The 13,527-nt window shown below is 30.2% G+C and overlaps 1 protein-coding gene across 1 annotated transcript; it reads right to left on the bottom strand.

Moving 5' to 3' along the window:
* Nucleotides 1–1,324: 1,324 nt before the first annotated feature.
* On the bottom strand, nt 1,325–3,998 carry LOC100206362 (translocon-associated protein subunit beta). Its single transcript, XM_065816829.1, has 5 exons — nt 3,780–3,998; nt 3,543–3,697; nt 1,718–1,925; nt 1,565–1,642; nt 1,325–1,483 (listed from the first exon to the last, which is right to left on the bottom strand). The coding sequence occupies exons 2-5, from the start codon at nt 3,695–3,697 to the stop codon at nt 1,373–1,375; spliced, it is 552 nt and encodes a 183-aa protein (XP_065672901.1). The 5' UTR covers nt 3,780–3,998; the 3' UTR covers nt 1,325–1,372.
* Between the last annotated feature and the right edge of the window lie 9,529 nt (nt 3,999–13,527).

Here is a 13,527-nt window from a genome sequence, read left to right as displayed (position 1 = left end):
TAAAAAGCTGCTGTTGCGATTTTATATCATGCAACAGATGAGCTAAATTTAGAAAACCGACATCGATTCTGTCCATGTAACTCAGACATTTGATGAAAATCTTTAAGTGATAAAATTACGGGAGCAAAGTTGTCCCTGATGTTATTGCTCAAATATATTTTTACAAAGATCTTGATAGAGATGCACTTTTGACGAAACATTTAGACAGTGAGACACAGAATGTTAGTGAGTCCTTGAACAATTTCGTACGGACATGGTGCACGAAAAAAGGTGTACATTTTTTTTTTTTTTAATTTTTATTTAGGTGCCCCAAGAAGTCCTTACGCGGACTTATCACGGAGCACCGCGGACGAGCATTTATTAGGAAGTTCACGCCTACTTCTTAACCGATGTCGCAAAATTTGCCAAGAGGTGGGGTTGAACCAGAGATCATTTGTTTCTGAAGCGAGTGCGCTACCACTGCACCACGGTTGCTCATACATTGGAAATAATGCTTTTAAAACTGAAGTTGTTGCATATAATAATAGTGTTTAAGAATTGGAATTTTTTATGGTGTTACTGTCTTATTAGCGTTTTGAGTGAATACTTTCCGAGATTTAACAAAAACAAGGCCGGCAGTGCTATTTTTACATGCAAATACCTTTTCTTAGAAATTTAAAGTTTTAGAGACAAATCGGGACGTTTAAAAATTACATTTCACTCTTTAAAGAGATTCTGATCATTTTTCATTAAGTTATCCGTCGGAACAAGTATAAAAAATTAGGGCAAAATCTATTTGTCATGAAATTTTATAACGTTATCACTAGTTTTAATGCAAACGGTGATAATTGGTTTTTTTTAATAGTATATATCAATACATAAGCAACTATAATAAATAATTTTATCTTTTCAAAAAATGTAGTTACCCCTTGCTTCCACCTTATTTATATTCGCTTAACATTTTAGGCATTAAAATTTTCAATAATTTAACTTAAAATAAGTCTTTAATTTAAAAATAAATCTTTTTACCGGAATAGAATTTATCTGTTAACCGGTAAAAAAATTATTTATTAACCGAAAAACTTAGGGATCATCCATAAAGTGCGTATACTCGGAGGGAGGGGATCAGCAAATGGCGTATATGAGATAAGGGGCACAATATATTCAAATTTGTAATTACGGAAAACTGTTTGGAAGTCCGGAAAAACTAAAAGTTAAAAGAAATATCCGGATTTCCGGATATATCCGGGAAAAAATAATCCCTGAATATACCACCTTAAACCTCCTATCTTTATTTAATTCATACTATGATCGTATTAAGACCTTTAATCAATAAATGCATCTTTTATTATTATTATTATAGAAAAACAACATAATACAAAATATAACAAATTTAATGTTTTTTGCTTTTCTCTTGCGTATATTTTGAGTGACTTCTGTACCACAACATAAATGGTATAAGTAAAGATGGCATACACATTAATGCAAAAATTGACCATTCAAGCTTTAAAAAAAAAGCAAATTAAGTAAGATTAAATGATTTATTTTTCAAAGAAAATCTAAAAATTAAAATTAAAATACATACCAAGTGTGGAGAATGTTTTCTAGAAAAATCAATTTCAGACATTATGAAACCTTCTCCAGGAAATGAAGTAAATGCATCCTAAAAAGTAATTAAGTCAGAAAAAAATACTTAAACTATTTAAAAAACCGAAACTTGAAATTTGAAAGATTTTACTTGTATATCATCTCCTTCACCAGGTTGATATTTCAGTTGACCAGCTGTAAAGTTGAAAAACCCAATTTTTAATGGCTTTAGTACAACAATATGGGTAACATTTGAACCTGGTGCAATACTTTTCCACTCAACAGGTAAATGGCCTCGAACAAACTCGAAGTCTGATATTGAAAATGATTTGTCATTTAAAACAACCTGGTTTGCAGGGCTGAAAAAAACAAGTAATAAATCCATATCTCAATTAAAACATTTAAATTATAAAAAACAGTGGATTTAGTGTTTACAAAATATTTAAAGACTTCAATAAAAAAAATAGTTAGCATTGATAATAGCTTATATATACCATTTAAATGTTAACACAAACAATTATAAAGATTTTTAACTTCGGACATTTGGCCACAGACATGACTTTGATTTCAAACATACCTATGACTTGTACTAGTTTTTTTTAAACAACTGTAAATTCAAAGCTCTATGCTTATAAATTAAAACACAATTTAAGCACTTTTCAAATATTTTTCTAGAGAAAATAAAGATATCTACGGATGATTTAATAGTTTTACATAATCCTCATTTAAACTTTTTTTAATTATAATATATTAGACTCTATAAGAAAATGTTACCCAATGTTGCTAATAAAAACCTAATAAAATTTTTTAGTAATTTCAAAAAACTGTAACTTAAAAAATAGGACTACTGATTCTTCTATCATTGTTTTGACTAGTTAAAGGAAGCAAAAAATTAGGCTATAGGAAATCTTTAAGTTCACATGTTTTATTTACACTTGGGTTACTGCATTTTACAAAAGAAAAATAGGCCAAAATTTTAAACAGTTCGTGAGTATTTTAGTATCAACCCAGCTTTCAAAAATGATCGGAGTAAAAATTAAAAAAATATGAGGAAAACATGCTACAATACTAAAATATGAGGAAAACATGTTTAAAAGTTAGAAAAACAAGTAGTTTATATAAATCATCTTCAACATCCAAAATTTCAAAGTACTCTTACATAAAATTTTTTATTTTCTTTATAATATATTTTGTTACTTATAATCTTACTTGATAAAAATTTAGCTAGAAAAAACAATAAAGAACTAATTTCAAAGATATACCTTTATTTTATAAGAAATTACAAAAAAAATTATAACTATGCTATATTTAAGGACACAATTAGTTACGAAAATAATAAACACAAAAACTAAAAAGGAAATCCTGTTTTTTTTTAATGTAACAAAGTTTTTTTATGTTTTAACACTTCCATAGTTCAGTCAACATATATTCATTTGAACAAAATTGAAAATAGCTACTAGTACAAACAGAAATTTTACTAAAGAAGGAATTTAATGTAAGAATTAATTTTAAGTTAAAAAAAATGTTTTTCTACTGATAATCAAGTAAAAAAGAATTATTATTATTATTTGTTTGAAGAAATGTATACTTCTTACTGGTCATAACAAGTAATTTACTTATTTAGATGCCCATCTATAGGCCTAATGATATCAGAGGCATGCAGAGATCAAGAAGATATTATAGAAAATAAATAAACCCTTGCACAGTAACATTGAATTATCAAAGCTAACAAGTTTGCAAAAGAATTTCTACAAAACATTTGAAAAAGTATCAAATATGGCGAAAAGCTTTTTGTGATCCATTGCACAAAAGGAAAACAGCTAAAAAAAATTTAAACTTAAATTAATAAACTTAAATTATTTATTATTATTTATTATCTTATTTTAAGTTAATTTATTCCAGTAATTATAATGTACAAAACTTCATTATTTTATAACAACAAGAAGATAAAATTAAAAGAACAAGTAATAAAATACCTAGATCCAATGTTAAATATGCTATATTTAATAACTAAATCTTTATTTTCTACAATAAATTTATTTTCTACATTTTTTGATGCCAGTAATCTTGCTTGTGAATCGACATCAGCATAGGCAAAAGCCAAATAAAGTGATACAAATAAAACTATCATCTAAATATAAAAACGCTACACTAAAAAATGTAAGTAAATTTTAAAATCACCAGAAAAATTATCCTTTACGAATCAAAGTCACCTTTTAATGTTTCTTTTAACAAAAGCTTAGAGAAGCGATTGTTAGAATGTAATTACGAAACTGAGACATACGTGGCTTTCAAAAATTTACTCGACTATTCAGCGCCGAAAATCTCTCCTCCCCAACGTAACTATATAAACTATTCTTTTTATTTAGACGTTAGGACGTTGGTTTATAAAGTATCAGCATACAGAGTTTACCACCTCATTTCGATTTTGTATCATTCAATTTCGACATTATATCTGTATATTTCAACAATTTTGCATTCAATATTAACACCGTTGCATTTAATTTCGACCGTTTTTCATTCAACTTCGACAGCGCTAAGAATACTTTAATATAAAATAAAGCAGTTAAATCTTTTCTAAATTCATTATAATAATGTAACTTTTCATTTTGTATGCAAACTAAAGTTTAAACAAAAAACTATCATATAAAAAATATTGTAATTGCAAATATTCGCCTATTAAAAAATAAAAAATACAAAAGTAAGTTTATTCATCAATAATTGGTTTTGTTTTTAAACACGGAGTCATATAACTAAGCACGTGCCCAAAACAGTTATTACAATTTGTGCTCCTAACACTCAATGCACCATTTTGTATATTTTCAGGTAGCTTCTAATCGATTCTAGACAAACATCTGATATATTGTTTTCATTCAGAAAACATATTTTCGATAGGATTTAAAAAGGGGAAATGTGAAGGTAAAAACATCAAAGGGATATTAAAAACATAATATTTTGACTGTCTAGCGCAACGATACCGTAGCTTTAATTTTTTTCTTAAAGTCACGGTAGTGATTTCTGGTTGGTTGATTTTTTTTTTCCTTTTATTCAAAGAATGCATGCACAAAACAAAACCCTTAATCGATATATGTGCGCTCCACTGCGCCTATTCCTAAATCAGTCGATGTATGTACACTCACTGAGCCTATTCCTATATCAGTCGATGTATGTAAATAATAAAAACCAATGTAACTTTCAATATACAACAATAATGATAACTTTCAATAAAAAATATTTAAAAAACAATAAAATAAATTTTTCTCAGTGTAGGGCTCGATCCAGGATCACCGCGGTTGATTAACCAATGAGATACCACAATGTAAAAGCTGAAATTCTTTTTTAATTTATAAAAATTAAACTTTTAATAATATTTGCAGCCGTTACTTAAAATAAACCAATCAAACTTTACTCGCGTGACTTGAAGATAAAAAATTAAAGCGGCGGTACCGTTGCGTTAGACACAACGTAATATTTTTTTTGACAATTAAAAATAATTACTCTGATCGATAAAAATAATAATTATGGCAATTAACAACTATTATGGTAACTTGAAACAGGTAATGTCCACGTATATATTTTACATATATATCCTAAAAATAATTTTTGAAACCACATTCATGATTTCAGTATCCACTTTAAATATTCTAGAATAAAAAAATAGCCACATTAATTATTTTATCGCCCCAATTTAATACAACCAAATATTATTATTTAACAAAAATCTCCATCATATTATGAAATTTTTTATTCGAAGCATGGCGTTTTTAAATTGTCAAAATGTGATACGACAGTGTCGTATTTAAATACAACAGTGTCTAAATGTGCTAATACTATGTCGAAATTGAATGATACAATGTCAAAATGAGGTGGGAAACCCTGTATTAAAATATTAACAAAATAGTTTAATAATATACATAAAAAATTAATTTTAAAATTAATCTTATTTATATAAAAACAACTAAAAATAGCAGGATCAAGTAGAAAACATCTATACTTTAAATGAAAATAATAAAAATAACTAAGAATCTAATTAAATAATGAAACGTTGTAAAGACTAAAAACAATAATAAGCGTTGATAAAATTTTAATTATCACTAGCTTTATAAGTTTTAAAATTTTTTTTTGCTCAATAGTTATTTAACTAAGAACAATATAATGTATAATAAACAATTTGGGTTCAAAAAGAATCACTCAACGGATCATGCGGTAGTATGAGCTTTAGTAGTATGAACTTTAGTAGATGGCACAAGAGACGCCATGCTGTAGCAGAAGTGAGATCCTTCTCAAGCTCAAATGCCCCTTCCAAGAAATCAGAGTGTGTTGGTTTCTTATCACGACAAGAATAAATGGTAGTATTATCAGCAAACAATGCCACTTTAAATGTGCAAATGTCTGAAAGATCGTTAATGTAAATTAAAAAGAGTAGAGGGCCGAGGATAGAACCTTGAGGACCTTGAGGAACCCCTGAAGTTACATAATAAAAAGAAGAGTGCTGTTCATCGAGGACAACTTTTATACTACGATTGGAAAGGAAAGATTCAATAGTCTTAAATTTGTTGACAGATACACCATAAGAAGAAAGCTTATGGAGAAGACCAGAATGCCAATCTTTATCAAAAGCTTTCAAATGTCAAGAGCAATGGCCTTAACCTCTCCACCTTTATCTACTGCACGATAAAACCTATCGGTTATTACTGTTAGAAAATTAGCTGTAGAACGAGAAGATCGAAATCCATATTGATGATCAGAAAGTCATTAGATTCAAGATGAGAAATTAAGTGTTTGTTAATTAAAGTTTCAAAAACCTAGCTTAAGATAGGAAGAAGACTAATGGGACGGTAGTTAAACGAATCAGGTCGCTCTCCAGAATTTTTGAAAATAGGGATAACAGATGCTTCTTTCCAGCAAGCTGAAAAACAAGACTCTGATAAGCACTTGTTGAACAGTTTTGAAAGTCTAGACGAACACTTCTGCAAGACAAAAACAGGTGTTTTGTTCGGGCTACAAGCTGTAGAAAAGTCCTGGCAATATCAGGTAGAACGCAACTAGTCGAATCAAGAAATGATATTGATGAAAGGTTCTTAGCAAACAATTCAGCTTTGTCTTTAGGTGAGGTGACAAAGTCTGAACCAACAAGAAAGGTGGAATTACAGATTTGCTCTTATTATTGATACTATTAAAAATTCTCCAAAAGTCATAAAAGCCTAATTTTTTAGATGAGATACGAGATTTCATGACCTGAGAAAAGCGAGCTTTAGCGTCAGACAAAACCTTTTTACAATGGTTTCTAGCAGTAATAAACCGATGTCTGTTTTCTGAAGAATGGTTTTGCTGATAGATATGGAAGTAACGGTTTCGATTGGCAATCGCAGCAGCACAGAGTGAGGAAAACCATGGAGGAGAGTGAGGCTTGACCTGGAATTGTCGAGAGGGAACAAAAGATTCCATGCCAGCCTGAATCCACGAAGTTATGTTAGAAGCATATTTGTCGACAGAAAGACAAAAGATTTCTACCCAAGGGTCTTCACGAAAAATATCACGGAAAGAACCCCAGTAATCTTCAAGGTAGTTGTAAGAGGTACGATCATAGGGGGGATTCAGGTGATAAAGAAAAATAAGATATTAGTTTTAGAGAGATCAAAATGTGATCAGATTAATTAATTCGTAAAGACTCCAAGTATGTGAATATTGGAGTCTTTACGAATTAAAGGAAGATAACCATCAACACTAAGATTGCAAGATGAGACAGCTGAACTCAAATTAGTCGCACAAAAAGAAAGTAGGTCTGGTGAGCTTTGCTAAAGATAAGACTTAACAGAAGAAAAGTTACTTTGAAGACCACGAATATTAGTGAATGATAGGTTTAGAGAATTTGGTGATGGTGATGGTTTTTTGTGTTTTATTGTTTTTGGTACTTTATTTGTTTTTAAATTTGTCGGAGAACTTGACTCAAATCATAGATAGTACTCGGAACACTGTTTAATAGCCCAAGCAATTGCCACATTACTATTAATAAACTCTACGCCGTAACAAAGGACTCCAAAAGGGCCTCGGCAATGCACACCAAAAGTAAAAACAGGGACACCATCCATGCGCAACATGGTACTGTTAATACTTTGATATTTTCCAGCTTTTATTGGAATCCGTCTCTCTGAGAGCTGCCTCAGAGTTCGGGAAACCTGACTACCAGCCGGCCTCAGAACCATAAAACTGAGATTTAGAGCTGTTCCCTCATTAGGAGATAATAGAATGAGTTGTCTAGTCATAAAAACAAAGACACAAGCAGAATCCATGCATTGAATCAAGAAGATCCAGCATTCAACATCCTCAACTGGAAACAATAGAATCGGTTTACCCCTTAAGTCTTTGCCTTGAAGGACTGATGCAAGACGGTAGCCGGATACATTTAACATCTGCCAGAGATGAGTATTTTTATCGAGACACCATTTCTAGCCTTTACTCAACAAAGAGCCCCAAGGTAGGGGCTGTTTTAAGTCGGAGTTGGCATCTCCTAGCCTTTGCCTAAAAAGGCGTATCCTTCAAGGCAGCAGGACACGAAGCAGATTGTATTGGGTAACATGTTACCAGTAGCAGGATATCCTGACCTGACATATCCAACAAAGAATTATTAAAAATAAATGACTGGATTACAAATAATAAATTTTCAGTAAATGTTAGGAAATTTAAATTTATTTCATTCCACAAACCTATTAGGAGAGGTAACCTTTCTTCAAATTACCTAATCTCTTCATGAATAAAACAGTTATTAAAAGAGAGTCAACGGTTGACTTTCGATGTATATATATATATATATATATATATATATATATATATATATATATATATATATATATATATATATATATATATATATATATATTCAAACATATATATATTCTTCATATCTATATTCATCATATATATATTCAAACATATATTTTAAACATATTATCATAGTTACTCAGTCAACATTGACATACGGGTGTCGTATGGGGCCCATAGGGGTCGTCAACTGGGTCCCGTATAAGAAGACCAACGGTATCCCGCCGGATCTTGGCCACGGTTTCCATATGGGGCCCATATGGGTATGCCCGCCGGGTATCCCATATGGGCCCCAGTCAAATCCCGTACTTTAAAATTGTCAGGGGCCCATTTGGGAAACCCATCGGGAACCCGCCGGATCTTAGCCGCGGTTTTCCTCTGGGGCCCATATAGGTATGCCCGCCGGGTGTCCCGTATGGGTCCTACTAGGCTTACCCATTGCAAATCTTGCAAAACTACGTTTAGAATGTTTAAAATTTACAGAAAAAGCAAATTTATATAACTTGATTGGTTTATTTCAAAAAAAAAAATTAAAATTACACTGTCGAAATTAAGCAAACTTTTAAACGATTCTTTAATCGTGTATCGATTGTATTCACGGTTATCTCGAGAAATGGAAGCTTTGCATTGTTGTGAAAACGACTGCGGTGAAAACGACTTTGAAAACCTCTTTCTTCACTCAATATCTCGTTACAATATGACCTGTAAAAAAATTAAAGTTAACTGTTGGTCTTAAATTTTATTGGTAACACATACATTAATTTTAATATATTATAAAACTCTTATGATTTCTCCCCAACTCTTCAGATAAAATATGTAACTTTTACCATAAATGGTAGAAAAATATAACCCTTAATTTTCATAGTCGATATTTATTTCAACGTTTTAAAATTTACTTGTAATATATAAGAACATGCTCGTGAATCATATAATAAATTTATAACATTCCTTTAGTTACTAATAAATAAATTAAATAAAACTATAATATAAATAAAATTTTATACTTATATTCTATATAATAGCATAAGGTCACAGAGGTCGCCTGAATATTTTTGCATGGCAGTCAATTCAATCAATTCGCAGTAGCTATATTTTATTCAAAAAAAACGAGGCGACCTCTGTGACCACACGCTCAAATCAATCAATGATTAAGAAATCAAAAAATCAGCAAAAAAAATGCTATGCAAAAACCTTTTTTTTCTATTTCTATTTTTACATTCAATTAAATATATGATTATTTTAATTTTGCATAAAAATAAAATAAAAATTTATCTCTTATCATATACCTTGAAAAGATTTTAACAAAAATGCGAGATTCTTAAAAACTTGAAAAAACCCTAAAAATATCAAAAGTTTACAAAAAATAAGACTGATTTTTTTTTCATAGAGAATTAAAAACTGAATGCAAAAAAAAAACTTAAAAAGTTTAAATATGAAAAATCACTAAAAAATATATACAAAATCCTATTTCCGCTAAGCGACGCATAGTGCGGTGGGAGGAGTCAAAAACGGTCAAAAATCGCGTTACGAAATTTATTTGTTTTTTTGTTTTTATCTATTATGACAAATGTTTTAAATTAATGTTGTAAAAAGGTATATGAGTCAATTTCTCATAAGACGGTTTTGTCGCAACTAATGTTGCATGAAAATAAAGTTTGGACTATCTATAAAATTTTAACAAGTATGTTAAATTTTATCATTAGGGATGTACAAAATAAATTTGTTTATGCACGAATCTGCTTTTTAATGTTTTTGGATATCATCAAGTAATGAGGCCCAATAATTTTTTCCACTCCGTTACCGTAACATAAATGTAACTACATCTGTAAATTATTATTATTTTTGTAACAAATTCTATTTTTGTAATGAAATATACAGGGTACTATAACTACAGCCTACATGTTAAGTATATTAGCCAAATTTAATGACATAAAAAATTTAATTTATGTGACAATCTCTGCTCCGTTACTGACATTTGCTAATTATTTATTATTTAAAAGCAAAACAGTGTAAGTTACATTATAAATTAAAGGGAAAATCTTAGTATACAAATAAATTCAGTACATTGTCTTTTAAAAAAATGTAAAGCGTCTTAAAAAAAAAAAACTAACTCGAAAAAAATTTTTTTCGGATTTAAATTGTACAAATACTGTCCGCTCCGTTACTGGATCATTACCATACATGATTAATGTGAAGAAAGTCGTGGTCGCTCACAACATCATTTGCTTCAATCAACAAGGTATTCAAATTTTCATCGAAATTAACCAGATCAATGATATTGTTGCTTAAATGTTGAAATTAGTAATCATTGACATCCATTGGATTGACCAAAGTCATACTTTCATCACTGTTAAAATTCTGTAATATTAAAAAGAAATTCGGGGAAGTACTTAAAATAAATTTAATTATTATAGAAACAAATAAATTAGCAAATTAATAAAATACACAAATATTTTTTTACCATGCTAGTGTTTTTGGAAAACATATATCGCTTTAAATTGTAGCATGTGCAAACTGTAGCCCTCTTACAGAAGCAACTTAAATCTCGATACAAAACATTAAATTTTCTGTCTGTGTGCAGCTGATGCAATTTCATAGTGCCTGTAATAGTCTTTAATGTTTTGGAACATTTTTAGTCAAAAAAAGTAATTTCCTCAATATAGTAAAACTTTATTAATGAATGTCCATTGTTAAGAAAATTTCACTGCCTGACGTTTCACAGATCCTCCTATCGCATCTGGTGCTCCTTTGCCATGCCCACTTTCAAAAAAAATTCCAACTGGCTAAATTAAATTTTAATTCGTACATCAATGTAGAGAATAAGAAGAAGTTTTGCTTACTCCTATATTGTGTGGTTGGTCCATCAAAAAAAAATGAAGATCTGTAATTTGTGGGTTATCTATCTTGAGTTCAATTAGCACGGGTTCCAGATGTGCTAATTGAAGGAGGATCGTGCCTCAAAGAGTCGGGCATAGTTGTAAATGACTGATGTCCATCCATTTCATAAATTACTCCTGTATGCAACGTAGCTTGTTTGTTACTTGTTACAAAATGTGAAGATTGAATTGCAGTAAAATTCTTGCAAACATAGTTCTCAGAAAAATCTAAATGTATAACAGCTTCGTTCACATTTACTGTTTCTTTTAACTGTTTGTACATTCTGAACAGGTGTCTTATTATAAAAACATGCTTGCATAGCTCGTTTCGAATTGATTCACAGAATTTTAATTTAAGATCTTTAAGTGTTCCACGCTTCACACTTTTCCTGATAACATTTGTTGTTTTCTTTTCTCCCATGTTTTCATATTCCTGTTTTTCTTTTTCCCACTGGAACCAAACTATAATACTTTCATCTTTTAGCAATCCTTTTGCTTCAAATTGAACACGAGACTTAAAACAAATGTTACATTCTCTGAACATGCATTCTCTTCTATCAGAACTACAACAAACTTGTTTCACTACTTCTTCAATATTTTTTTCTTTCAAAACACGCAGGGTAATAAGTTTATCACAAAGCAATTGTACGCTCTCGCGTTTTTTGCAAAGACATGTATCTCTATCTTTAGCCGACGGTTTGCGGACAAAAAATGGGCGAGTAAACGTTGTGTATGAAATGTTGTTAACGATAACGAGTAAACGTTGTATATGAAATGTTGTTTCTCGTATATTCCGCGCTAAATTTTTCATAAAGGTTTATTAATGAATCGAGTATTAGTCGCTTTTGTTTTTTATCTTTATTTTTTGTTACAGTCTGTTTCTTTCCAGTTGTTATTCTAGAATTGTCATCACGTGTAAGAAACTCTCTGATCAAATCCTTTGTTTCAGCATCAAGCGATGCATTACCACAATGGCATTCGCTGTTTGGAGTTGTACTTTTTAATGAAAAAGAAGAGTTTGGGGTTTTATTACCTGCTAATAAATTTGACATACTGCTTGTTTCATTTGTAAGAAAACCGTTTTCTACAGAAGAAGTAGATAATCTATCAGTGGTTGTAGGTGAATTTGCTTGTAAACCAGGCAGGAAAATTTTAAGCCTTAACCAACGTTTTTTGTATTTTTGGGCTGAACAATTAGCCGTTTACAACTTGTCCGTTAATGTTTGTATTTTTCTATAGGCCTTTGTTTTTCGGTAAGCAACCTTTGCTCTACCTTTTTGTTTGCGTTCGTTATTCCTACTCAACTCGCGTTCCGGTAACTCTGATAACGATGTTTCAATCTTTCTTTTTGCAGCTCTAAATTTTGCTTTCTGGACGCGCCAACAACGACGAACAATTCTTTTTTTTCTTTCTGATAATTCTGATATCACTTTAACCTTTTTCTGCTCACGCCGCATATGCCAACGTTTGCGCTCTTTTTTTCGAAACATGTCTGCATTTTTTTCTAATTATCTGTCCCGAAACGCTTTTTGAATTTCAGCACGAGATTTCTTTGAAGTTTTCATGTTATATGCCTAGTTGTATTTCTTTTGGAAAAATAGTACGATAACTGTAATTGTTAATACACCAAAAGTTTATTTATTATTTATTTATTATTATTAAAATATATTTCAAGATTTACATTTATTTTAAAAGCCAAACGATTAGAGTCAAATGTAAATAAAAACCAAACAATAAATAAAATCCTAATACTAAAATACTTCCAAATTACTCTTACAATAACTTGAAAGTAAAAGAACGCAGCGTACATGCGGTAATTATATTTAACGCTGCAAGGTAATCATATTTTATCGCTGCAGTAAGTCCCTAATGGCGTTTATTTAACGCAGAAAATAGCTAAGTTTAAAGCTTTTGATTTTCTTTATCTTCGTGATATCAGCTCCGTTATGTTTTTGTCAACTCCGTTATTAAGAGGAAATCACGGAGTTGACAGTAACGGAGTAGACAATTATACATAATCAATAATATCTCATTATTACTCATTGGAAAACATCTTTAAAATCTTTTATTGCTATATTGTCTAAAAGATTTAAAGAGTACTAAAACACACCATATAAAAATTTGTAATTTTACGGAATAAAAAAGCGTAACGGAGTAGACTTCGAATGAGAATATCATTTCTAAAATAAGGTAATTAGGCTCTCATTTTTATATAAATAATGCTTGCAGCACGATATAACTTTAAATGTTAATAAATTCCATA

Source organism: Hydra vulgaris, chromosome 13, assembly GCF_038396675.1.
Source record: "Hydra vulgaris chromosome 13, alternate assembly HydraT2T_AEP".
Classification (NCBI taxonomy): Eukaryota; Metazoa; Cnidaria; class Hydrozoa; order Anthoathecata; family Hydridae; genus Hydra; species Hydra vulgaris.
The sequence above is the reverse complement of the archived record's forward strand: the minus strand, read 5'-3'. Positions and strand labels throughout refer to the sequence as shown.